A 27,261-nucleotide genomic window follows, 5' to 3' on the forward strand; every position below is an offset into this window, starting at 1 on the left:
AACACATTACATCCATCTTTATCTGGCCATTTATTGCATCTCATCAGGCGTCACAGCAATTCTCTGTCATCCCAGCCTCCTGCTCTTTAAACAGCTCACCCAGAGGTTTCTCTCCTTCTCTTCATGTGGAAATAATAATCATCATCCCCTCCAAATATTAACACTGATTCACAGACCGTACAATACACTGGATACTTAAGTTAGTTTATAATACATAGCTGGAATTGGTGGTGCATTGCTTGTCATGATAATTTTAGTTTTTAACAAATGGAAGTTGGTTTTTTTGTACAGTTAATTCACAGAGAACAGTTGGCAGGAAACAATGGCCGAAGGCAATGTTACATATAAATGGAAAATACCATCGCCATGGACCGTGGCCCACGGTCTAACGCAACACCTGTTCATACAGACACGCACACACGCACGGGACATAGGGTTATAAACACAAGGGCACAGGCATACGTGCATCTACACACATAAGCATTCAGACCGTGGCATTATCAGCAGCAGATATGAGGTCTTTAATTTTAAAACAATTCATCAGACTCTTAAGTTTATGCTCATTGAAGATGGCATGACTGCTTGGGTTGAGTGAGGCTGTTAAAACGTGGACAGGAAGGCGTGGAAAGGGAAGATATTGCAAACTACAAACTACATCACACAGACAAAGCAATACAGGACAGAACAGCACAAACGCAGGAGTGGGACAGAAAGAGAGGGGCAAGCCAGCGAGGTAGAGTCAGAAAACAGAGCAGAGGGTATATCAGCATGTGATGAATACATGGTTGTTTTTCTCCAATCTAATCTTTGGTCCATTGTCCAGGTCTTTCTTACAGTTTTAAAGCGGAAGGGTGTGTAATTAATCTATAAGTTTGTTCGCGTATGTACGTGTCTGCTGCTGTCAAAGATGACCATGGCCCTTTTGTTCTGTGGAGCTCAACTCATCAGATGACACTCTCAAAGAGCAGCGTCCCCTTGGTTCCTGCAGGGGGCAGCAGTTTGGCCTCACTCTCAGGGGCCAGGTACTCCAGGTGATGTCTGCCCCAAACTGGTGTGGTTAGGTGCTGCCAGCGCTACAGAGTAAAAACACAATGAGATGGGTTTTTTGGGACGGGACGGACAATTTAGTTTTCTGCAATAAGCCCTCTTTAATGATTAATGAGGAAATCAGTTGAACAAATAACTCATAGACGAGTGATGGCAACATCCAAGGAGACGCATTCCTACTGATCAAAAGTAAACAGAAACAGGAGAATGTAAGTGAACAGACATGCCAGCACCCATGAACACTGACCTCCCGCAAAGATCCTTTGCAGCGCAGTAGTTTGTAGAGAACAGTGACAGGGATACAGAGCATAGAGGATAGGGCCAGCGCCCAGCCAAGTGCTTCACCCCAGATGGGGTATGTGTACACTGTGTTGTAGGTCAGGGGCTTGTAGTTAACCACGTGGAACAGGAACACTCCCTATATGAATGCCAAGATATTACTAGTTTTCCACTTGCAGATACAGTTTACTTAAAAAAAATGAAGTAGCACGTACCACACAGACAAAAGGTGTGATGTAGGACCAACACCACTTCATATAGGGTAGGGGTTGATAGCCGATCATACGAGCCACATCGTCCATGAAACGGTCTGCGCCTGACAGGGTAATGTAAGGATGTTGTGAGAATGCCCTGGACAGTGCAGTTTGTATAATTTGTGCTGTGTTTGTGCAGCGCTGTCTCACCATACACCCATGCAACCACCACACACTCCCAGAAGGCCTGCCACAACAATGTGATGCCACTGGCAGAGTAGTAGTCAAACAGCTGGAAGACATACATCCCTCCCTGATAGAAACGGTGAGAGCAGAAGACCATCAGAACCATCCTTTAATAATTCATAACCCATTTCAGACATGCAGTTCCTTCCGTTAATCTTTCCACAAATCTAAAGTGAAAGCTACGTCTGAATGACAGAATGCATTCACTCTAACAAATTTAGGAGCACAGCAGTGGTACAAGGCTAAAAGGGCCAATATGTGAGCAGTTGGTTTCTAAGAGTGGTTTACAGTTCCAATTACAAGTTCCAACAAGCACATTTTATTATTAGTAAAAGGAGGTTATGATGCAAATCTTGAGAAGCTCCATAAAGGACACTTATCTTTACTACAAGGCTGGTAAGAAATTAAATCAACCTAATTAGAATAATACAAAAAAGGTACTCTGTAGTAATCTACAAATAGCTAACTAGAAAAATACCTAATTCTGAAGAATACAACTAAATGACATTTAACAACCAAAAAATTTGACTTTACCTCAGTAACCATGGACATGTCAATGAGGAAGCAGATGATGCAGCAGATGGCAGCTACTACCTCTCGCCGAAGTGAGCCCAGGGCAGATTTTGGGGGCAGCATGTCCATGATTCCCGTTATCAAACCCTCAACCCCGACAAACTGGAAATGAAAAAGAGGGAACGTAGAGGAACAAAAGTGAATGAGAATTCTTCGACTCTGTGTGTGTTAGTATTTTTGTCTGATATCACAGACACATTAAATATCACACAAAAATATCCATAAAGGTGCAGAAATGAGCTAGTTCTTGTTTCCAGTACAGAGGTGGACGCTGTGTCATCCCACCAACTACTCTATAAACTCCTCTTTCAGACAATCATTGTACATCAGATGCAGTGAAGTGACACTTAAAAGTTTGCAAGTGAGCATTTTATCATGAGCCGTCTCCCTGTTAAAGAATGCTTATGCGTATCTCTTCGAAACATATTACAGCAACCATAAAGAGTGGAGCAGATAACAGCTGCGAAGCTATTTTTACATTATTTAACAGAGATGGCAGGATATTCATAGGCTATGCCAGTTAAAAAAAAGAAGGGAAAGAAAAGGGAGAGAATTGAAAGTGAGAGTAAATGAATGGAGAGCAGACAGACGCTCTCTGTGTGAATCACACAGAAGCTCATTGACAAATCCCTGGGCTGTAAAACAATGGATGTAGGCAGTGGCTCAAACAGACACACAACAAACAGGCAGCTGAGAAATGCAATCCTAAAACTGGTTTTCAGGCTGTTTCTGTCTCTCTTTAGTGACTGGAAGAATGATAGAAAAAGAGAAGGAATTAGATTGACACCAAAAAATAAAAGCACGTAAGATTCAAGTAAAATTTGTATATATCTTGTGTAAGATGAGTTCTTTCTCCAAAATTATGATATAAAGGAAAGTCAGTCATTAGTACCTGACTGTCCAGCCCCAGTATGAGTAACATGAAGAAGAAAAGTGCTGCCCAGAGCGGTGCCAGAGGCATCAGAGTCACAGCCTTGGGATAGGCTATAAAGGCCAGGCCTGGACCTGCACATTAAGAAACAGAGCCATCATTGTGGACATGTGGCTCTCACTGGTGATGCTTATTACTTAATACAAATTACACAGCGTTTCAGGGGGAAGGTGTATTCTTACCGCTCTCGGCTACTTTGCTGATGTCCACTCCTTGTTCTGTAGCCATGAAACCCAGCACAGAGAATACCACAAAGCCGGCAAAGAAACTGGTTCCACTGTTGATGAGAGCGAGCACAAATGCATCCCTACACAGAAATACAGAGAAGAAGAAAAAAAACAAGGAAACTATCACATAAAATAAATGAAATGAGATAGAAGGATGTATTATATTGTACTGTAACATAAGGCCTGTGTCAGAGACTCAAGACAAACACTGGCATAGAGAGTAGAGATGGGCCGGGAAGCTAAACTGGGGATCAATAGCAATTTCTCTAAAAGCAGATGTTGTCTTTGCAGTTGTCAGGTGGAGAATAGAGAGCAAAGAAGCCTGTCTCAAGGTCACGGATGATACAGAATGAAAGGAAAACTACGGTGACTACGTGTTCCATATATGCAATATATCCGATATCTATGATGCATATCAGTGATGTTAGGAGATTCGAATGAGTATTACGTCAACAACGTCTCTGTTATCTGCCTACATGGTGAGCAGGATTCCTTTGTTTATTCTGACAAGTCTAACCAAGAATGCTGACTGATATGAAGAATGTACAAACAGCAGTTGCATTGTGATGATTATTATAACACTGTTACACAAATGCATTCAACAGCAATTCAGTCCATTCAGTCAGCACTATCTGTACGAATCTGAGGCAGCGCACAAAAGCATGTGTGTGGATGTAAACAATCAAAACAAGTCAGAATGACAGTTTGTTTTAAGAAAGCAGTCCGTAATAAGACCCAAACTGTTCAAACAACTTAAAGTTATGGAGCCGCTCTTTGAGGCTGTAACTGTCATCACACACCAGGAAACATGGCTGTTAAATGCTGAATTTAAAAAGTTATACTCAACATAACAGAGCTGCTACCATCTATCTAAAACTACGCCTAAATTTACTTTTATTTTTTAGCTTACTATTTATGTGTAAACACTGTGTAAGTATATTCAGAGGATCCAATCACTCACTCTAATAAACTACTTATTTTTTATAAAATACTAGAACTGTTCATCTCTTGGTTATTAAAAAGTGATGTTAACTTTATCTACGATAAATGTCTAAAACTTTTATTTACATTTCCTAATATTCCACAACTTATAGATGGACTTTCAAAAAAACTGTATTTTGTCTGTCATTTATATCTGTTATTTCTTTATTTCATATGAATTTTTCCCTTGAAGACTTCACTCTGTGTCCGTTTTTGAAATTCCTGTGTTGGCTAGCGAGGCAAAAAAAATACATACCTGTATCTATACCTGTAGCACGCTTATAAATGATTAAACTTTTGAAAAAAGCTCAATAAGTGGTTTATAAAGCCAGCATCACTACAGGGGCAAATTTCACTGGCCGGTTCTCACCCCCTTGCATGTGTGAGGTTTTTGCCCTCATAGCCAAAAGGTTGGTTGGACCAGGACTTTGGTGCAAAACAGTGTGCTGTTTCTTTGCAACTTAGGCACCAGAAACTGCTCGATAAAACGGCATTTTTCTGTCATAGCTTGAAGAGATATGTCAAATGATTATAAATATTAAATGATATATATGGAAATATCCAGTTATTCTTGCTTGCATCACTACTTGGCTGTTTTTGTGCACAGCTAGCATTCTTAGGCTGTGTTTATATCAGTGTTTATATGAATCAGCAGAGGAATTATTGCATTATGGCCAGGAATATGTTTTGCGAGGTCACAATGATTGTGACCTTTGACTGCTATATTCTAAACAATTCACACCTGAGTCAGTAAAAGATTCTCTTATGGCAGTGTGTGCACTTTGGGGCATATAAGTGGTGAACCAACAGGTGGAGATGCTGATAGTTTGATCCCTAAAAAGATCATTAATCAAGCTATGTTTGCTTTACTTTTAAAGCGAGAAATCTGTAACCCAGATGCAAAATATACTACATGCTCAACTCTAAGAATAGCTTATAGAAATCTTGCCATCTATTTCTGGGCCTACTTTAATGTGTGTAAGAAACAGGGCTGAAAAGGTCTCATGTGAACTCATTTTTCAACTTTCACTTGTGGTCAAGAGAGGAAAAAAATGTGGCCCATGCTGTTAAGGGCCCTCTAAATAAGTAAGTGCTTGAGATTTATCAAAATAAAATCCTTGTTACTACTGTGTAGCCAAATACCTCAAAAGGCTCTTAATAGGTTTACGTATCTGTCTCTTCTGGCTAAACATATGCAAGCTTACAAACCAATGAAAACTTTCATTGAAGCCATGTGAGAGTTTTCATTGAGTGCATACTTGATATTCTACATTTGTTGGAAATGCATAAAGGGATGTTTGCTTGAAGATAAAATAGATCTCTTATATATTTACGACTATTTATGACTCTGAATCTTCGATCAGACTTCTAATGCACAGTGTTTTAGTCTAATAGTCACAGTGGCGTTCAGAGAAGAGCAGATCTTACAATAAAGCATTCAAAGTGCAAGTGAGGGAATGTTTCAGATCTGTTTGGGTCTTCATGTGATCATTAGCAAGGTCAGACTGAGGTTGCGCTTCTCCCTGTCATTGGGTGTATAGTGAAAGAAAGCCTATTTGTAGTGGAAATACATTTTTTTCTGGTTTATTTTAGTACTGAAGTCCACAGTCACATGAAGCAGAATGCAGATTCAGGCTATGACTTTGTGCTGATTTTGGCCCCCTTTCAGTGACAGCAGTGTCTGATTCTATGTTGTGTATAAACTCACTGGTAACAGTTGTTATGGAAGCGATTGTAGCTACCCAGCGCAGTCAGGGCACCTAGTCCGATGGCATAGGAGAAAAAAATCTGAGTGCCGGCATCTATCCACACCTATTATAGAAAAGACACGTGTGAGTAATTTTCCCCCAAATTTTTTTTGACTTACATTTCTTAGATGTCATTTGAACAGTTCTTATCCAAAGAAAAGCTTATGCAAAAGTTAAACCTGTGCTTCTCCCAGTTTGGACCAGTCTGGTTTCAGGTAATAAACAATGCCATCCAATGCTCCAGGCAGAGTGACCCCATGGGCAAGAAGAACAACCAGAACCAGGTAAGGGAAGAGAGCTGTGAAGTACACAACCTGCAGAGAGATAAAAACAAGACCTGTTAAGCACACCTCTAAATACTTTTAGGAACATTTCTGGGACATACTTGGGGTGGGGAGGAAGTTTGAAGACTGTGCAGTAACTTGCATTAAGTGAAAGGAGAAAACTAAACAGTTGGGCCCCTCATATTAAATGAACAGGTTAGCTGGAAATGCTTAATGCTTATCAACATGGTTCATCAGCTTATCTAGCTGGGCCTAAGCATGTTTTTATCACTTTGATTAAACAATTACCTGCTTTGCAAATACTCGTGTCATAAGGAGAAGCCCATTAGGTCCTTCCTGTAGTAGATGTGTAATGAGGCCTGTCATATTACTTTGGAGAAAAGGTAGCCTGTAAATGGAAAGCCAGATATTTTGTAAACCTCCTGCAATAGCAGGGGGTTTTGGCAGTCCTTTTCAGAATGCAGTCTTTGTCACATTATACAGAGAAAGTCACAGCTTGCTACCTTGCTACCTTATAGAAAAATCAAGTCCAAGCTTCAGTATGGTGAGAGCAAAGCAGTGAGAAAGCACATATTTGCCTTGATCTAGGGGAGAACATGGACAGAAAAGCCCCTTTCCAGCTTTCAAACATGGTGGAAAGTTACTAATCGGCTTATAGCTGGCTGGCTCAGTGGCTTTCATTATTTTTCCCCTCTTTCTATGAGCTTTGGCTACTCTGGAGACACAAGTATGCAAACACACACATCTCAATATGCTACAGCATAAGGAGATTCAAAAGAATGAGGAATGGGCATTTTTTTGCCAAATACAAAACGGAAGGCTGAGCAGTCTGTATGCGGAGTGTTACATAATAAAGATTTAGGGATTGCAGCCTGAGTGAAAAGATATACAGAATATGACTAACTTTTAAAAGAACAAAAGTATGCATATATTTAGAGTAATTTGTGTTTCAGTCTAGACACTGATCCCCACATTACACTAAAGCTGATTTGGGGTCAAAGGGCAAAAATGCTGCAATTATTTAAATCTTTCCATGAAGCCGTTCGAACATTAGACTGCACTCCATGATCCCTGACAGCCTTTTATGTGCAGCACACTAACGGATATAAATATTAATCTGCACTCAGCCCTGTAACATTATGTATTTTGTATTGCACAGGCAGAAAATACTTTACCTTGCCAGTAGATTTAACTCCTTTCCACATACAGAAGTAAACAATGATCCAGGTGGCTATAAGACACAGCACCATCTCATAGCTTATATCACCGGGCTCGTGCAGCCCTCCAGACAGACGAAGCACTTTACGTCTAGAAGAAAGAACAAAAGATGTGAAAAACATTGTTTCCAAACACAACAAAGACATTTAAAGCTATGAGGTAAATAATGTTCAAATATAAAGTGCACAGCTGGATTGCAAGTGAAACTATATTTCCTTATACATCCTGCAAATGGCATATAAATGCCAGCAAAACTTAAAATAAGATGCATTTTGCAACTGGTAAAAAAAACCTGTGTGCACAGCCTTAAAAATGTACTTAAAAACTGCAGAAAGCCTGCTTAATCAAGGGATGACATACTCCCAAAACTCAATGACAGGAGAACGCAGGCCCTCAGCATCCATGCAGCTGCCATTGAGGAGGAGCTGGGCTGAGGAGAGGTTCAGCGGGGATGCGGAGGAGAAGAGGCTGGAGTTGGTGGCGGCAGACGATGGTAGAGCAGGCTGGGCAGTACTGCGGTTGTGGCAGGTGCGTCGAAAGTCCTGTGTACAGTTGGGGGTGTTCCAGGGGTGTCCGCAGGTGGCCCAGGGCAGTGGGTTAGTGAAAGAGTGAAAGAGAAAGTAGAGGCCCCACACCAGGATCATGATATAGTAGGTGTTACAGAAGAACACGATCACCATTGAGGCCAAGCCCAGACCTAATGGAGGAGGAGAGGTGAGCTCTAAATCAAAAAATGGTGGCTAGATTTATAGCTTTTCAGATAAATGTGTTGCGCGTACCTTTAAAGAGGGGTGCGATGTTCCAGGCAGAGACCCCTCCCTGCTTCATGAACTGTCCCAGGGCAATCTCCAGGAAGAAAACTGGGATGCCCCCGATGAACACAATCAACAAGTAAGGGATCAGGAAAACCCCTGCAACACACGGCACTCATATTCATCACAGGCAGGTAGAAACAGTGTTCAATACTGTACTATTGTAATATTAATATTGTTTAAAAAACACAATGAATGCCTCGTGTGCTAAATTAAACAACTATGAGTAACTTTGGAGAAATACATTACTTAATTTTTTCATGTTTAAAAATGTAAATAGACTATGGACTGACTTTGAAAAAGAAAATTAGGAAACCCACACTCCCACAGACGTTATGCTAGGAAGCATATTTAGAGACAATTAAATGCTATTCATTAATATCTTCAAATCTTCAACTAATTATATCATTAACATTAAATTCAACTAATTCATATTAAAATTTATTCTAATTTCAGTTGCAGAATTAACAAGTTCAGGCTCTTTGAATACGTGTGACAATGAAACAGGCAGAAAACGTGACATGAAAGTCATATTTAATGTCTTTAAGAATGCAAAGTGCACACACACCAACAAGGCTCATAGTAATTAAACGTTCAGCTCAAGAAGAAACGGTTAAAAGGAGGAAGAAGCAACACAGAACACGGGGGGGAAGTCAGGGAGGAGGACAGACAAGGCCACAGATAAAAGCTGCGCTGAAAGTCAGTGTGGGAGACAATGTCTCCCGCGTGCAGAGGCAACTGCACTAGTTTGTCCTTGAACTCAAAAACTGCAAGGTGAGGAGACAGAAAAATGGGAATGTGAGACGACAGTGGACTCAGATGGGAATTATTAGTCCTGATCGAGACATCTAGGACTTGTTTTGTTTTGATCAGCAGCAGCTGGCTCAGAGCAAGTGTTTTCTATAAATAACTTCATTTTGAATTCTCACACTGTAGCCTGCTCTGATGAGGAAGAAGAAAACATAGCAAAAAGGTGCAAAAAAGGCAGCACAAGGAATTTACTTCCCTGTATCTACCTGCAATGATTTGGGTGGAATAGTAATAAACATAACTCGGTTATGCCACCACAGCGTGCAGATGGGAGTGGAGTCACATGACCAGCTATGACGCAGAGCAGAAAGAGGCCAAGAAGAAAGGAGGGAAAGATGGACAGATTACCGGAGAGGCTGGCAGAAAAATTGGGACATCAACGTGTCAGAGGTTCAACAAATAACAAAAATGACACACAAAGGCATTGACCTGGTTCGCTGTGCAAATGCTTTACAATTTCTCTCTCATCCGCTTCATTTTTCTTTATGTGATTCTCTGAGAGGAGAGGGCTGTAGCCATATAAGGAAACATTCGTGAGCGAGAGTCTAAGAGAGAAAGGGGTGGGAGACTGAGAGAGATGCAGAAAGAGGAAAAGAGAGAGAAGGGGAGAAAGATGCGATAGGACGACTGAATGGAATGAGTGGAGAAAATTCTTGTGGTGACATACCCAAACAAATTGGCCAAATCATCACGCAACTGCATCCTTAATAGGCTTAAGTAAATCCTCTCTAATCATAGCTAAACCGGACACATCAGGCCTAACAGCCGGGTTACAAATAAAACGATAAGATTGTCTGGGCAATAATTTTGTGCTTTCACAGTGTATTCACCTGCTATTGTCTCCAGAGGAGCGTGTTTCACCAACAAGCAGTGCTCACTTAAAGCCTCAGCTCTTATCTGATACTTTTTGTTGAGTTACAAGGTGTACCCTGGGTTGGTCAAAGGTGGAAAGTGAAGTACTGTAGCGGATGTTACTGCGCTGACGCGGAGGGAAAGGACGAGGCGCAGTCACAGGACGGTTATTGTGTGACATATCCATATGCCTCCTTATCAGCAGGCGGGTGGGAAAGAGCACCTTTGTTTGTCTCATGAGTGCTGGGCAGGAACACAGGGGGGTGGACTGTGTGAGGCAGGCTATTGTTATATGATACCAGAAGGTGGGTATCAGAGCCACTCGTCACAAGACACATAGATGGGAGACAAAAAGGGCTGGACTAAGACACACAGTCTCTCATTTAGTTTTACTTCAACTAAACACCTCATAATAAAATGAAAAGTGGGTAGGGCAGAGATAAGAGAGATAAGGAAAAAGTCTAGGCCAAAAGCTGCAGTCAGGTCAGGTAACGAGGGAACAAAGTTGGCACAGATGAAAGGAGGACTTGGAACAGCTCAAATAACATCATATGCCAACATAAGGAAGAGGAAGATCGTAGTGCAGCTTGGCCCAAGTCTGCCTATGAAGCAACAGGCAGCTATAATAAATATGGTGATATCACATGATGGGGCATGGCTTTTGAGCTACGTGTTCACAGCCACGCAGGCCCTGCTTTGTCTAACTTTATCTCATCGCATTGACTTTCACGGTTGTCCTTCTGCCTATCTGAGTTTATTTTCACTGCTGAATGATCGTTCAGTTAGAGAATCATACTTTAAAGGATTACTTAGAAACGTTGTTTTCCCCAGAATCTCTTTTTTAAATATACGTTTCATTTTGATACCAAGCTAATTGTAACTCGCAATCTTTTTTGCATTAAATAATATTTTATAAATAGATACACAGATGGATAAATACTTTATTCATATCACCATGGAAATTGTTGAATTTCTTGTTGCTGAATATTGTATTCATAGTATTTTAATAATTATAAAGAGGTCAGTAAGGACTTAGTCTCATGGTGGTTTCGTGGCTAAATGGTGGACTTTTTAACCAGCATTGTGACCCTCAGGGCTGATAGCTGAGCCACCTTTTGTTTGCTATACAAGGGCAATTATCATGGTATAATTTTGGTATAATCTTTGCAGATGGCACCAGTAGTGTGAAGTGAAGGAGCTCCTAAATTGGTTATTTTAAATAATGCATCCATGAAGAATGCATTAAAAGAAAAGAGCTTCAATGTATTCAAACTAGACCCTAACTTTCTCTTGTGGAAGCTTTTTTCTTAGTGGTAGCTTTTTTTCATTAGCTTTTAATACCAGTCATTTATCCATTTTATGCTATGGCTGGAACCTACCCCACCAGACGACAGTTGGAGGATAAAGGGTGCCAGTCCAACAGAGACATCTACTACCAATTTAGAATCGCTACTTAGCCAAACATGCGTGTCTCTCATCTGTGCTAGGAAGATAATGCATACGGAAAGCCAACCAGCAGGTTTGCACCTGTAACCTTCTTGCCCTCTGCAGCAGTGCTAAACACAGAGCCACCATGCTGCTGCTCAGTCATACACACTTAACGTTTTACTCGGAGTACATTTACACAGTGCTCTGGGAGCTCACCTCCTCCATTTTTGTAGCACAGGTAAGGGAACCGCCACACGTTGCCCAAGCCAACAGCAAAACCCACACAGGACATGATGAAGTCCATTTGTCTGGTCCAGGTTTCTCTCTCCGCTGCTGGTACTGTTACAGACCCATTTCCAGCCGCAGTATCGTCCTGGGTCTGCGTTGGGCCACCCCCTCCGCCGTCATCGCACCCTGAGCCCACCCCAGGCACAGGCACCAGAGGGCGAGCTGATGCACTGCCCTCCTCCTCAGACAGTATCCCTGCGTCCAGCTGGGGAACACTGATTTCACCTGGACAGAAGAACAGGGTTGATTCAAAAACAAGCACAAAGATATGGAAATGACTAAATGGCATTAATATAACAACAGCATAAAATATTACAACACATCATCTGGCAAGTATACAGTTTCAGATCTTTACATCACACATCAGCACTGGGGACAGACAAGCTCCGGTCTCTTAGGCCACACTCGTGCTGAATAGAGAGAAAGAGAGGCTGCACGCTTTCCATTCATTAAAATAGTCAATGCAAGCTTGGCCAGTTATTACGTACTTTCCCCCCCAGCGGTAACAGGAGCGTAATACATCTTAATATACACATACATGAGATTTGTTTTTGCAAACTGCCCACATCCAGTTGCAGTTATACTGTCATCACTGCACCCTCCCCCGATGTTCATTCTCTCTGTCTCACAGACAGACTGATTAGCGTGCTGCGGTACAACACAGCATAAAGCCGCCTCAAGGCACAGCTCAAGCTCCCCTGCTACTTACAAAGCTTTTCTTCTTTCTCATGCACCACTCAAACACAAATGCAACGTGGCACTTAGTGTCTTTCCACAATATTAGAGTGAGCCGCTCTTTGCTGGATTCAAAGGCAGCTGAATCCAGATCAGAGCAGTTTTGAGGGGGCGTGTGAACAGAGGATGAGAAAAGAGTGGGGAAGGTAAGGGATGTGAGCATCTACAGAGCAACCTTAAAAGAGGATACCTGTGGTTGATGAATCATCTGTGTGAGGAACAGCTTCCAGTCAAGAAAAAATCTGCCCTTAAATAAAATGGCCATGCCTCAAGGACATAATGCAGAGACAGCTGAAGTTTTTAAAATGCCTGGCCAAGAAGGCACCTGGCGGGCAACACAGATATACACTGTCTGTCTTCACCACAGATCTAAGTATTTTGCATCATATCCTTGAGGCACATTAAATTCATAAGCTGAACGCTGAATGACTATACCCTGACATGAGGGTCTTCTGTATTCACCACCAGTGAACATCTCTAAGGCTACACTGGCTTAGAGATGTAGCCTTAGAGACTCAAATACCCTTAAATGACCGGCTTCTGGTCCCATGTTTATTTATATTTCCTTTCTGTACAAGCATGATGCAGTAAAATAATAGATTTGAAGCAGGTTAAGCGCAGCTGGTGTGTGGAAGCTTTTATCGTTATCCAATAATGTTAAAACTGTGGCAGAAGCAGGGATGCTTTAATTCACCTACTTGTGTTTATGTTTTTAGCTAGTGGCTGACTCATATGGTACCCTACCTAAGAAGTCATTTTTAAGCGGTGGAGGTCGTACGTCATACTCACCTTGGCTGTTCTCTTCCAACTCAGGTGACATACTGCTGAGTGGCGGCACAAAAAAAATGTATATATATATATATATATATATATATATAGATAGATAGATATATGTATGTGTATATATATATATATATATATATATATATATATTTATATTTTTTAAAAGCGCAAGCTGGCTGTTTTTATTTAGCCAGAGGCAGCTGAAGTTTTTAAATGCCTGGCCAAAGAAGGCACCCGGCGGGCTCAGAGAGGCAGACAGGGAGATGCAACCACACTGTTCAGTGCTCCAGTTGTCTCTTTTTTTTCTTTTTTGATCTTCTGAGTTTGTTATTTCTCCTTCTTGAAAAAAAATCTCAGTTTTTTTTTTCAATTTCTTCACGTTGGAACCCCTCAGCTCAGCCAAGAGATGGAAAATTTCACAAAGCGCCGCGGTCAGTTCAGCCGTTGACAGGAGGAGATTCAAAAGCAGTCCACGAAGCACTTGAAGGTAAGCCTGAAGAATCTCATGGATAAGAGCTAAATGAAAATTATACTGCGCCTTAGGGTAATGATTTTTGTGTTTAAATCGCCCAGTTACAAGTCCATTATCCCGAACGGTATGCCGCAATTCGACGGACGAAGAATGTGACCTGCTCCGCGGTCCGTTAGCTGTGACCGACGCTTCCCCCGCCTCCTCCCGCCGTCAGCTGACGTGATTGGCTGAGGACAGCCCAGTGCAGTGTGCACAGCATCAGCAGCACAGCATTACTACGGTATGTCAGCCCGGCAGCGCGAGCCTGTGAGTCCGGAGTCAGGGCAACAGAACCCATATCCGTAGATGCGTCTCCACAAGCATTTGGAGATCCGCCACGACAGTGTAGAAAAACAAACAAACAAACAAACAAACGTCAAAATGTTTTAGGTGGTTCCGAGATCCAGCCGAGCTGTGCGTGTTTACAGCACGCCAGTCAAAACGCTAGAATTCTCAGGTGTATGCACACTCAGAGGTAGCCTACGCATTTAGATTTCTCTAGAAATTCAGTTTTATGTAATCGTCTGCAGATTATCGTTCACTGTCACTGTCAGAGGTATTTCTGCGTAGTTACGGATCTGCTTACCAAGATACAAATCTCAATACACCCCAAAGATAAATATAGATTCAGAGATTTGTTTTTAATTTATTTTTCACATTTATAAATATGAGCTTTAATTCATGCGAGCAAAAATTTTAATGCATGACAACTTTGAATGAAGACTGAAGATTGCTGCTGTTTTAACAAGAGGCTTGTTGGTTTTCAGTTAGTTTCGATTGGAGGTTTCTGAGACACGTACAGCACCTGTCTGCCTACAACGTGAAACCTCCATCACCCAACGTCAGTAACGCATATGCGCTGACGTCATCAGTTGGTCATCCAAAGGGACTATTGCCGACAAGTTCCCCGTGTATATCACAACTACCTCATATTCAAGTCACAGAAATAACTGTACATGATGTTGGCGACATCTAGTGGTGATTCTTTATATAACATGATGTGAGCGGTTACACAACACCACTAATATTTTTGTACCACTGTTTTGTATACTGTATTTAATGACATATCAAATACAATAAAACACAGATCCACCGCAACACCAAACTTTTATAAATATGCATTCATTTAACTTAAATCACCAGACGGTGACAATAAATAACACTGAAATAAATAGTCTCAGACAATTAAACACGCTTTGAGTTGTGAGAATAAAAACACACAAGTTGAAATACTAGAAAATCTAATTTAAATTACTCCTGAAGGACTGGCCTGGACTGAGTGATCATTCTATACAGTGTACAAGATTCCTGCAATCACCTTATTAAATGACACATCATGACGAAAGCTCATTTTCACTGTAAGGAAAACTGATGAACAAAACAGACATACAAGAGTTCACAGGAATTTCCCTCGGTAACACATTCACTTATGTATACTGTGATGAATATGGCTTGTAACAAAAGGCTTGAATTCCATAACAATAAATGACATAGACCTGCAAGAGGAGGAGCAGCGTAGTAAACCTAAAAGGAAGGGAGGTAAGCAGACTTCTCTCTTAAACAAAACTGCATCTTTTCCTGTTCACACATGGACCCCATATATAATTTATTACTCTACATTTGTAAGGCTTGATTTTCATAAAGAGCGGCATTGCCTCTGTTACATTTATTTGTACTTGTTAATTGTGCTATATAAATATGCCTCCATAACTGCAAATTAAGCTCCCTAGTAAAAGTCACTAAACGTGCAAGACAGAGATATGTGGTGCTGTTTTGTGCAATTTTTAATCTGACTACAACATCTGGCAATGTTAAAATAAACAAACAAAAAAAACATCTGTCAGAACTCACTGGCTGCAATGACGCAAAACTGACCTAGTTTTAAAATTAGAATGACTTTTCTCAATAAAAACAGCCAGCTATAGATCCTGGTGGAGGTCGCTGTGTGAGAGAGACTGATAATCCATGCCTGATTTAGCTTGATGCCTTTGAGCAACTACTCTCTGGTAGCGGGCTTGTTGCTGGTAATCTGGGTCCACATTTATCCAGCTGTTGGCCACCCACTTCACTCCACGTCTGACTGGACAGTCGCCGTGAAGGGAATACTCATCTAACTCACCCATCCAACCTGTGGAAGCCAGGACAGAAGCAGCGTTTAAGAAGAAAAAAAAGTTTTAGCAGTTACTGGAGTCTTGAAAAATACCAACAACAAGTGTGACAAACATTTAGACGTACAACTGAATGATTTACAGATTTGATGTTTGCTGCACTGTGCTGACCATTTACCACAAGTTAAATATAATCAGGTTAAAAATAAAGTACACCCTCTTTCAATTCTAAGGTTTCACATATCAAGGCATTAAAAGGTCATTAAATGAAGTAAATACAACTTCAGGTGAACAATGACACATTACACTGTGTCATTATTTATTTGTTATTTTTAATAAATGTTAAGCCAAAATGAGACGCAGTGCACTTACTACTTCTATAGGAATTAAGATGATAAGTAGCAGCAGCAGCAGCCCATTGCTGCTAAACAAATTCAGTTGATTAACCGTTCATCAGCGAGTGTGAGAAACTCTATAAAAGCAGAAGTTTTGGCAGTTTGCTGGTCTGGAGAATTCAGCTGTGTGTTAACAAAATGCCAAAGAAGAAAGACATCAGCAATGACAGGAAGACTTATGAAGCCATTTCCAGGACAATTTAAAGTCCATCGTTCTGCAGTTAAAAAAATATTATTCACAAGTGGAAAACATTTGAAACAGTCTTCCCAGGAACAGATATCAAAGCAATTTCACCCTTAGGTCAGACTCCACAGTAATTAGAAAAACTGCAAAAATCCCCATGAACTACATCTCAGACTCTACAGACCTCAGCTACCATGTAAAATGCTAATGTTCATGACAGTACAATTAGAAAAAGATTGAATAAGTGTGGCTTGTTTGGAAGTGTTTTTTAAGAGAGATCCTCTATGTTATATCTGAACAGACCAGAAAACTACTGGAACGTTTGGAGAAATTTAAATACAGCTTATCAGCACAAATCCTTCATGCCACCTGTCAAGCATGGTGGTGGAGGGATAATAATCCGGGCTTGTTTTATAGCCTGGGGACAATTGCAGTCACTATTGAGTTAACCTTGAACTCCTTTGCATGTCAAAGTATTCTAGAGTCAAATTTGAGCTGTTCTATCTGACAGCTAAAGCTCATCCAAAACTGGGTCGTGTAAAAGGATTATGGGCCTCGTTTACTAATATATCTGTGTAATCGTTCCTACCCTGCACAAAAAATGAGTTCCCACTTAAAGTCATCATGACTTTAAGTGGGAGCAATGCGCATTTTATATTTCTCATTGTTTTTTCCATACTTTAGTTACTGTGTCGAAGTTTGGGGGAATACATATGAGAATACTATAAAACCTCTAAACTTATTACAGAAGAAAGTGATACGAATGATTCATAACGTTAAATATAGAGAACATACAAATAAATTATTTATAAAACCAAAATTATTAAAATTAAGAGATTTAGTGAAACTACGGACACTATTAATTATGTTTAAGGCTAAAAGTAATATTTTGCCTTCTAAGTTACAAAGAGTATTTTTAACGTGTTCGGGGGGAAATTTTATTTTAAGCATCAGCTAGCTAGGACAACACAAAGATGAATGAGTCCAACGGTTAGGGGTACACAACTGTGGAACTCTCTTCATTATAATTTAAAGAGTTGTATAAATTTACATTGTTTTAAAAAGTGTTACATGTATATGTCATGGTCCCTGTGCCTCCCCGGCCAGCCCAGTGTGCCCACAAGTGTTTGTTGTTTTTCTCTCTCTCTCTCTCTCTCCTACCTGTCTGCCTGGGCGGAGCTCTGATTGGGCTCCCGCCCTTGGCCCACGCACCTGCAGCTGATCTTGAGTGAATTGCAGTTGATCTCTGGCTCTTCTTAAGGCTGGGGCTCTGAGCTATTCGTCGCTGGAATATTGAGTGACCCTCGTCAGTATTGCCTGGCTTCATTGTGAATTAGTTGTTCCCGTGCTTGCCGCCGACTTACCCTCGTCTATGTTTATAGGTTTATCTGGACCCGCCCGTTTTGATTCCTGGACCCCGTGAGTGTGAGTGGGTTGCTCGTGTGAGGAGTGTTTGGACAAGGAGCGGAGCAAGTGTGAAGACGTGCGTTTCCCCCCTATTGACCCCCGGGACCCTGGTGTTTCCCCCCCCCCTTCACGTGTACATAGCGCACCGGAGTGATTAATAAAGTGTTGTTGAACCGTGCTACCTCAGTCTGCGCCTGAGTCCGTTCCACCACCGTGACAGTATAAAACGATAACTCAATATGAAGAATGTGAATGAAATTGGAGTCAATTGAATAAGGATCCATTATTTTTTTTTCATTTATTTTATTTACTTATCTTTTCTCCTTGTTACTATGTGGAGTGGTATATTCTGATTGTAAATGTGTTGTTTGGTTTGAGTTAGGACTAGAAATAAGTGTTAATGTTAGTTTGTTCCTTGACTTTTGGTGCCCACTTGCAATATAAGTTGGATTGTAGATAGGGGGCGGGGTTTAATACGAATATATTCTTCTGCCTGCTCCTTTTCACACGTGGTTGCAGTGCTTTACTGACAGAAAGTGTAGTTGGTTTGTTTGAAAGAACTAACTGTGGAAACTGTTGACCAAGTGTTAAATAAATAAATAAATTTATGAAACGCACGTACCATAGTGGGCACAGGCTTGTGGAGTTTCCAAACCATTTGCATACTGCCCTGCCCCAATTTTTCTATATAAGGAAACACATTTCCCTCCAGGTGACGCAGAGAAAGTGGAGACGATGATATGGCAGGAGAGAAGCCTGCATTTGTAGACTAAAAATAAGGAGAAAGTCATTCTATAATAGTGTCTGAAGTTCAAGGAGGAAACCAGAAAAGGAACAGGTTTCTGAAGTATTTCCACAGGAGTGACAATTGTTCAAATAAATAGATGACACTCAGGCTGAAATAACAGGAGTGCTGAATATGATTTGCCCTGAGACAGACACTGTGGTTCAAGTAAAAAAACAAAAACAAACAAACTTTGGGATCAAAAGTGATATGAACAACACGACACGAAAAAAAGAAAAACAGGTGGAGGCCAAGGTCCATATAGCCTAATCTACTGGCTACATGTTAGAAACTTCATGCAATAAAAAAGAAAGAAAAAGATTCCCTAACAATTTTGAGTATTCTGATTACTTACGGTAGTTTTAACACCGTAAATATTAACTGAAAAGCAATAATTTTTATCATTATTTTTAGTAGTAGTATTCAGTCCAAAGATTTTTTTAATTGGCAAGGCAGCCAGGCTGTGATTTGTTCATACACATGGCCAGAAGGACTTCTAAATTTGTTCATAAAGAACAAATTCAGGTACGAAACTATTGATCAATCACAGATTTTTCTGTTTGTTCATAAGCACTGTTAGTAAATTAGGGCCAATGATCCCAACCACCGCAGCAAATCAACAACAGAGTGGTTGAAAAAGAAATGAGTAAAGGTGCTGCTATGGCCCAGTTAAAGAACAGACCTCAACCTGACTGAGATGTTGTGGCAGAAACTCAAGAGGGCTGTGCATGAATGGATAACTGCAAACCTCAACTAAATGAAGCAAAGCTGTAAAGAAGCACGAGCCAAAATATCTTCCATAGAGACAGATAAAGTCACAGACTCGTACAGAAAACACTGACCTCAAGTGACTGCTTCTAAAGATGGTTATACAACCATTTAACCATGGGGTATATGTTTTTCATACACTGACTCTGCTGTTTGGCTTAGTGCTTTTAAAAAATAATGACTGTGTAAAATGATCATGTTCATCTGAGGTTGCAGTTACCTGACTGAAGATTGTGGACTGATATGGAAAACCTTAGAATTGAAAGAGGACACATTTTCCTTTTACCATGACTTTTTTTAATCATACAATATGTTGTTAAGTTATCGAGATGTTTTCATTGCTGAACCTTTAAACCTAGTTAATTTAAACCTTTACAAAGGATTTTCCTGCCACTCATTCAGATGTACAGAGATTATTTTGTCACAATTCAATAAGACTGAAATAAAACTATTAAATAGCAGACAGACAAAATTAGCATACTGGACTGCTTACTGGCTTTGTGTGTGCAATAAATATAGCTAAAATCTTCTATTCTTACCTCTACCATCAGAGAGATGGTTGTACCACAGGAGAACTGTCCCAGCAGTAGGTTTAATTCTCAGATTCCCTCTGCTACACGTCTCCTGGGTGTCTGTTAAATCAACTCCATCTTGGACAAGTGCCTAGGACATGAGAAAAAAAAACTGTAAACAGCTTTTGTCTAATAAGTCTAGTAAGTGTCAGATTTCTTTCCATGGCTCATCATCTCTCTGAATTATCATATGTAGGTTTTAAACACAGTGGAAAAAGTAAGGTACAATATGAAGGGACACTCACCTGCTCCTCATAGGTGCGATTGTCTGCCACAGGAAAGGTGGATTCACCACCTTCTTCTACAGAGGTGAGGTAGAATAAAACTGTAAGATACCTGGAATAAAATAAGAAAGGAAGCAATAAATAGAGATGCAAAAAATGGGGCAAAAAAGGGTTTCCCCCCTATGAAAGGGGACATTGTTCTGTTACACAAATACAATTAAAGTGTCTGACAACAACCTGTTAATAAAAGTGAATTTTAAAAGTACTTTCTAAAAAAAAAAGTTACATTATATTACAACAGAAGAGATGCATACCGGCAAGGGACCTCGGTGAGAGCAGATGTGTTTCCTGCCAATCGTGTATGCGCACAAGTTGTCTCTGAGTTGGAAGGGCTGCTGTCATAGTGTGAATTACTAAAGTCTCCATGTTCATAGCGAATGACCTGCAGTGGTTCGCTCAATTCAACTAATGCAGAGGGCAGACGTGTCAGACTGGTTACTCTGTGTAAAAGTAAAAGAAAAATTTAAAAAACAATAACACATCGCAAGACTTCAGATACAGGAGTGTGAATGAATAACGCCACAATAAAGCGCGTGTGTGTGGGGATAGTGACCTGTTCCTGAGTGTGCGCAGCACATGGTGAGATCCTGGGCCTTGGAAAAGCCAGGTATGCTTGCTCCTTTGTTTGAAGTGACTATGAAGCTTCCCACTTTTCTCTTGTCCTGGATGCTGGGATACATCATAAACATGCCTAAAATCCCCCAATGTCAGCATCCCTGCCAGACATACACATAAGTAAGAAGAAACCAGTCTTTCAGTTAAGCAGTGTCATGATTTCAGTTTCAGTATGATTTATGTTTGAATTCTACTAGAGGAAACAGTAAACTATAACAGCCTCCATTCTTTCTTTTCTTCAATTCCTTTTGCCTCTATCTGTAAAAATATGCTTTTACTCTCAGCAAAAATGATTGTCTGGTCCCCATCAGTTCCCCTGGGAGACAGTGTCCCAGCCACAACAATAGCTCCAGGGTGCCAGAGGAGAGATGGCCAGGGAAGGGGGGTGGGTTGGTAAACCAAAAAGTGTGGAGGAGGGAGATGGGGGGATACAGGGTATCCGGGGGAAAATTAAGAAAAGGGGTTGGAGAATAATTGGTTTTTAATGAGATGGGACGAGGCACATCCGGACTGGGACGTGTAGAACGCCTGGCACAATGCTATCAGGTCAAAAGGGTGTCACTCTTCTTCCTGCCTTGCCACTCACAGACTCGCACGCAATCACAGCCACCAGTGAGCAGTTAACTCTATTCTTACCAGTACACAGCAGAAGCACTCACACACAACTGAAGGAGACTAGCCTAGTATTTACACACTTGAATTTGACCTGCACTTATTTACTGAGTATGTAACAAGTTTGCTGAAAGCAGATGGAGACCAATTGCGACTAGCTAAAAAAAGAATAGCATGTTTTGACATTAAGTATTTTAGGGACACAGGTTTCGAAAAGCCCAATCAGAATTGAAAAAAAAAAAATTCAAATAACAAAGGTACAACATGGTGGGATAAACAGGAATCGATTAGGTTATAAACAGTATCTTCCAAATTAATTTTAGTTACATCTTTATCCAATTATGCTTTTCTAAATAGAGTCACTCAGGACAGAAGAAATTTAGAGATGCATGCTTGAACTACATGAGCACGGACCTGTTGGGCAGGATTCCAGACCGGTCAGTATCTGCCGTAGATTGTCGGGACTCAACCAAGTTCCATCTTGAGAATGTGAATGACTCACAATCTAGAGGAAAGACCAGAGTGTTTTTCTGATCTCAGCAGAAAGCAAAACATGTTCTGACAGTTCATCTAATTTTACATTACATAGAAAATGACTTTTTCTGGAAATCAATTTTCCTCCTGCAACTGCAGATGCATAATGTTTCTCTCTCTCATCACCTCCTGCTTCTGAAGCAGCCCATCTTGGTTCAGGTCCAATAGGCTGAAGACCTCTTCTGTGCTGAGTGAAAGCAGTGGCTGGTTTGACTCCTCTTGTTCCTGGCTGGATGCTGTTGCCTGGCTGTCCATTAAGCCCTTGAGCTGAGCCAGCTGCACCACCACACGGCACTCCTCCTCAGACAGGAAGCCAGGGATCTCTGACAGGAACATAAAGACAGTAGTAGCAGATGTTATGATCCATTGGAGCCTTTGGCACATGTGACTCCGTGCTGCATGAAATACCAATTTATTTCACATTATCTAATACACAAAGCCATGTGACTGTCCATTACAAACTTTATGGGAAATCTAAAATTTCCCAGCTTACAGAATGAGAATAATGTAAGCTTCTCCTGAGTCCTCAATTCCATATAGACAATTAGAATAAATCATACATATTCCTCTTTTTTAAGTTCATTTTTTATATTATTTTATACCTTTTATTTTGACTCTTTGAATCTTATGTCTCTAATGATGTGTGAGTTCATTCTACATTAGGGTGATGCCAACTTTAATGACAAACTGCCTTACAGTTTTTAAAATGAATGTTTTTCAACAACAAAAGGAGGTTCCTAATTCTCCTCTTTGGCTCCTAAATATTTCTTTCAGCAGGTCTACCTGTGTTTCCCCAAAAATATGTTACACCGACAAAAAACGAAGTATTCTTGAATTAGATACAATATAAAGGCAAACATTACAAACGTGATTTCCTATAATTCATCCATGCCTTCAGTCATTTAATAAAAGGCTTCCGGCAGGTCTGGCGCTTGTACAGTAGGGGCCTTGTTTGTCACCCGTGCCTTTTACACTGCTCCCTTGGTTAACCCCGAGTCCAGTCAAGCCTCATTAATTGTGACAACTGATATGAATGAAGGGGGACTGAGCCTTCCTCTTCTCCCTCCCACCGCTGTCTCTCTTTCTCCCCCGGAAAGGAAGTGACCTGCTTGTCTGAACAGGAATCAGGCCACGGCTGCACAGCAGGACAACGCCAATTTTATTTGCATCCTGCGCAAATGTTTATACACAATGCAAAAGCATGCACTTTACTATCTGCACATGGGTCTCAGATGTTCTCTCGTTTCAGGATAATATCTGATGAACTTCTCTTGAACATTTCTTTGTGGAAAGGTACCCCCTCCTGTGGGCAGTAACAATCCCTTTACTATTAAGAACAATATAGGTTTCTAATGAGAAAGAAGTATTTATAAAAAAAAAAAAAAGATGCATAAACAAAGACAACAGAGGGAAACAAGGTAGTTAAGTGTGGGTTGACTGAAAATGTGGGTTGGAAAGAAGTGACGAGTTTCACTACTATCAGGGTCTGCATCTGCCTTAATGTATGCAAATGCCAAATGATTAACCTGGCTCTATAATACACATTTATATCTGCTGATCCATGTAAGTGCATCCATGTTTCTCTTTTAATATGCACTCTTCTCCTTTTTCTAACTGTTCTCTACACCACCCCTTACCCCCTTCCTGTGCAGATCTGCTCACCACCCACTATAAATACACCTATTTGGCCATCCTCTCCATCACTTTCACACAGCGATCATCAATTACTCAAAAGAGACACTTGAGGATTTCTTCTACTTTTTGCCTTCTGAGCAGAAGAGCTTTGTCCTCATTAAATATCCAGAATGTCCTCCCATTCATCCTCCCTGCTATTCATCCTTCTGCTTGCTGGGCCTATTAATCTGTTAGCGGTGAGTCCCGGGAGAGTAAGTACAGGGATGGAGGAACGAGTGAGGACAGAGGGTAAGGTTGGATCTGGGGTAAAGAACAAGGGGCACAGGGCAAGTATTGTGGACAACAGTGAAACTGGATTTGGAGATACCAGTGTTTCTAAACCAAGACTTTTTCCAGGAGGGGATAGCGAAGTTCTAGGAGAGCCTGGTATTAGTAACTTCAAGTCCACACTTTCTATCAGCGAAGACGAACTATGGGAACCCAGCAGCTCCTCTCGCTGTGTCTCTATCCCATCAGGCATGGCCCTGTGCCAAAATATTGGCTATAACACCATGAGGATGCCCAACCTGCTGGGCCACGAGACTCCTGCTGAGGCTGTACAGCAGAGCGCCAGCTGGTTGCCACTCCTTGCCAGAGAGTGCCACCCTGATGCCCGCATCTTCCTCTGCTCTCTCTTTGCTCCCATCTGCCTTGACAGGTAAGTTTTTATATATCTTTTGTACTAGAATTTTTTTCATATTAATCTGACTTTTTATAGGAACCGTTATATCCCATGTTTTTGTTTAGAAATGGAGTGGATAGTGTAATCCTGGAGGAGTCATAATTGCTGAAAGCACAAGATAACCACAAGTAGCTACAGACTTATTAACAGAAAAAAAATTCCAAAATGCTAGGTTAATGAAAATGTTGTTTAGGAGCACAGTCATCAAGGGATAACGCTTTTGACAACTATGCAAACTGTGCAGCAGTCTCAGCGGGAAAGCCCTGATTTCACAGAGAATCCAGGCCAGCAGAAAAACCCTAAATCTCCTCTTTATCACATTAGCAGTCTGTGTGCAGTGTAGGTGTGAAGAACAAAAAAACAAGGACCAAATCTCTTTTAATCAAGTGTTGTCTTGTCCAGCACTGTGGTATTGATTTCAACCCATCATCTACTAATTGCTGCCCATCTTCCCTCTCCATCTCTTCTTCATCAGATTTATCTCACCCTGCAGGAGCTTGTGTGAATCCGTACAGGACAGCTGTGCACCGATCATGAGTTGCTATGGCTACCCATGGCCCGAAATTCTGCGGTGCGACCAGTATCCCGCGGACCATCTCATGTGTATCTCGTCCATCACTAACACCACCGCTGACACAGCAGGGCGTAGAGGTGAGAAACTGGCTACGCAGACACACCTGCTGACGCTGACTTTACTCAACAAGTGATTCAATTAGTGGTTTAACTATTTCAGCACCACAGGCGAGCTGTCGGGACTGTGAGCTGGAAGAGGCCTCCTCATCAAATGATTTACTTGAGACTTTTTGTAGGAGTGATTTTGGTGAGTTTCAATAAATATTTTTTGATTTTATAATTATCACACACATGTAAGGTTTGATAAACAGTAAATGTGACTAAGGACTTGTGCTTATCTGCCATCTTCCCAGTCGTGAAACTACGACTGACAAGGCTCAAATACAGCCCAGTCAGTCTATCTCTGTTCTCACTGGCTGGTAAACTGGACGTCCTGAAGCAGGGACCCTTGCTAGGTGGTCAGCTGTGCTCGCGCATCGAGTTGTGGCTGGAGAGAGATGCCACCTGCGTGAGGAACATGACACGCCAACACCCACGAGGCGGCACATTTCTTGTGACAGGAACAGTGCACGGGGAGCGCCTGGTGGTCAACAAAGCGTTCGCCTGGCAGAAACAAGACAAGAACCTGATAGCAGCTGCACGCAAGTGGAAACAATACCGATGCAGAAACTAGGATTATATGTTTAGGTAGAAAAAGTCGAATAGCTGACTTGAACTGAAACAAGCACTAAACAGCTGTGGTTAGGGGATAATGTTTAGAATTAAATCATAAGCCTGTAAATAAACCTTTTCTTGTTTCATTTGTTGTTTTGTTGGGCTTTTTTCCAAATCATATCCAAACTATTGGTTGAGGAAAAGTTACCAGACAGTAAGATGGTCACAACTACAGTGCTCAATCAATATCAGCACAGTGCCAGTCAGGCAGAGTAGTTCAAAGAAATAAAAGATGTTAAATAGAAAATTTACAGAGTTTTTTTTAAGTTTCTTTATACCTGGTCTTTATTTGCAAGGCTTACCAAACAGCAATGGTTTCAGACTAAGCGTCTTCATTTCATGTGTTTTTTCTGGGACAAGAGACACCCTCTGAACATGTCCAACCTGCAGACGCACAAAACACATAATCAGAATCAGCTTCATTGGCCAAGTATACAATGGCCAACACATACAATGGTTTTTGCTATAGCACTTCCATGCCACACCAATTACTTTACATGTTTAAATACTTCAGGTTGGTCAAATGTAGTTGAAACTGTTTTAACTAGAAAGAAATGCTGACTTAACTTTACAGGAAGTAATGTATATGGGAGCAATAACCTTTGAGTCGAAATGTCAAACTATCATACCGATACTGTCCCCGTTTCTTACCCGTATTCCCTCAATGCGAGGGAGACTGAAGCTTTGACTGTAGTCCTCCACATGCAGCTCTCTGGAGGACGGGGCAGGATGGGGTAGACTCTTCCCATTATCGCTGTCAGCAGCTGAGGACCCTCCGTCTCCACTCACAAGATCCCCAGGCCCGTTGTTGTAGTGCACGTAGAGCAGCAGGGCGATAACATTTAGGATGTAAACATGAAAGAAGACCATGACCACGACGAAATAAGCCCGAGAGCAGACATTACTCCTCTGGATGTGTAGACGAGTGGAGCGAAACGGGGAATTGTAAGGTAAAGATGAAGGTTCGTCATTGTCGTCAAATTCGTTCTGCTCTTTTAGATATTCCTGAGCAGCTTCCATGTTGTTATTACAATTATTATTGCACCAACTGAAAGCTGGATATAAATATGGATAATTATTGGGTAAAGTTATTGCAAAAGTCAAAAGGTTTGGTTTGTCAGATGGCTCGACGTTAGTAAACCTCAACTAGCTAGCTACCTATGTAGCAAACTCGGTGGAAAACCTCTGACCGTTTCGAGAAAAATAAACCTTGTCGTCTCTGCCGCTTTCAGTTAAAGAAGTCAGACAGCTTCGCGCAAAAAAGCAGGTATGCCCACAGCCGTGTACTTTGTTTAATATATAGTTCATCATTAACTGACATAAACCTAATCCCCCTTTAGCTAACAGATGCGCTGCCCCTGACAACCTGCCTAACAACAGGACGGACAAGCCAAAGAGTCACGATGGA

General features: G+C 41.1%; 3 protein-coding genes across 3 annotated transcripts; 1 reads left to right on the forward strand and 2 right to left on the reverse strand.

The window, feature by feature from the left end:
• Positions 1-11: 11 nt before the first annotated feature.
• On the reverse strand, positions 12-13,608 carry LOC146363661 (sodium- and chloride-dependent creatine transporter 1). The gene is made up of 14 exons (XM_084917198.1): positions 13,443-13,608; positions 11,847-12,143; positions 8,508-8,639; positions 8,089-8,425; positions 7,686-7,818; positions 6,406-6,540; positions 6,187-6,290; positions 3,453-3,577; positions 3,232-3,344; positions 2,301-2,441; positions 1,731-1,833; positions 1,542-1,642; positions 1,295-1,465; positions 12-1,073 (listed from the first exon to the last, which is right to left on the reverse strand). The coding sequence occupies exons 1-14, from the start codon at positions 13,471-13,473 to the stop codon at positions 945-947; spliced, it is 2,052 nt and encodes a 683-aa protein (XP_084773324.1). The 5' UTR covers positions 13,474-13,608; the 3' UTR covers positions 12-944.
• A 1,364-nt stretch (positions 13,609-14,972) lies between these two features.
• On the reverse strand, positions 14,973-27,253 carry LOC146363662 (transmembrane prolyl 4-hydroxylase-like). The gene is made up of 9 exons (XM_084917206.1): positions 26,505-27,253; positions 26,156-26,237; positions 22,337-22,533; positions 22,091-22,181; positions 21,003-21,165; positions 20,704-20,889; positions 20,411-20,501; positions 20,133-20,256; positions 14,973-16,075 (listed from the first exon to the last, which is right to left on the reverse strand). Exons 1-9 carry the CDS (start codon positions 26,871-26,873, stop codon positions 15,867-15,869), a joined length of 1,512 nt encoding a protein of 503 aa, XP_084773332.1. The 5' UTR covers positions 26,874-27,253; the 3' UTR covers positions 14,973-15,866.
• LOC146363663 (secreted frizzled-related protein 5) lies at positions 22,779-25,908 on the forward strand. Its single transcript, XM_084917207.1, has 4 exons — positions 22,779-24,542; positions 25,042-25,217; positions 25,300-25,386; positions 25,493-25,908. The coding sequence occupies exons 1-4, from the start codon at positions 24,016-24,018 to the stop codon at positions 25,810-25,812; spliced, it is 1,110 nt and encodes a 369-aa protein (XP_084773333.1). The 5' UTR covers positions 22,779-24,015; the 3' UTR covers positions 25,813-25,908.
• Positions 27,254-27,261: the final 8 nt, after the last annotated feature.

Source organism: Perissodus microlepis, chromosome 20, assembly GCF_051167445.1.
Source record: "Perissodus microlepis isolate ML-2025 ecotype Zambia chromosome 20, ASM5116744v1, whole genome shotgun sequence".
NCBI lineage: Eukaryota > Metazoa > Chordata > Actinopteri > Cichliformes > Cichlidae > Perissodus > Perissodus microlepis.

Bases quoted from the DNA above. Each gene is read 5' to 3' on its own strand.
- LOC146363662 (XM_084917206.1), bottom strand. From the start codon at position 26,873: ATGGAAGCTGCTCAGGAATATCTAAAAGAGCAGAACGAATTTGACGAC. The intron at 20,890-21,002 runs GTCACTATCCCC...ACTTTTACACAG, and splicing joins CTGCGCACACTCAGGAACAG to AGTAACCAGTCTGACACGTC. The intron at 16,076-20,132 runs GTAAGAATAGAA...TGGCTTCCACAG, and splicing joins CCATCTCTCTGATGGTAGAG to GTTGGATGGGTGAGTTAGAT.
- LOC146363663 (XM_084917207.1), top strand. From the start codon at position 24,016: ATGTCCTCCCATTCATCCTCCCTGCTATTCATCCTTCTGCTTGCTGGG. The intron at 24,543-25,041 runs GTAAGTTTTTAT...CTTCTTCATCAG, and splicing joins GCTCCCATCTGCCTTGACAG to ATTTATCTCACCCTGCAGGA. The intron at 25,218-25,299 runs GTGAGAAACTGG...TAACTATTTCAG, and splicing joins TGACACAGCAGGGCGTAGAG to CACCACAGGCGAGCTGTCGG.
- LOC146363661 (XM_084917198.1), bottom strand. From the start codon at position 13,473: ATGTCACCTGAGTTGGAAGAGAACAGCCAAG. The intron at 6,291-6,405 runs GTTTAACTTTTG...TTTCTATAATAG, and splicing joins CCAAACTGGGAGAAGCACAG to GTGTGGATAGATGCCGGCAC. The intron at 3,345-3,452 runs GTAAGAATACAC...CTTAATGTGCAG, and splicing joins CAGCAAAGTAGCCGAGAGCG to GTCCAGGCCTGGCCTTTATA.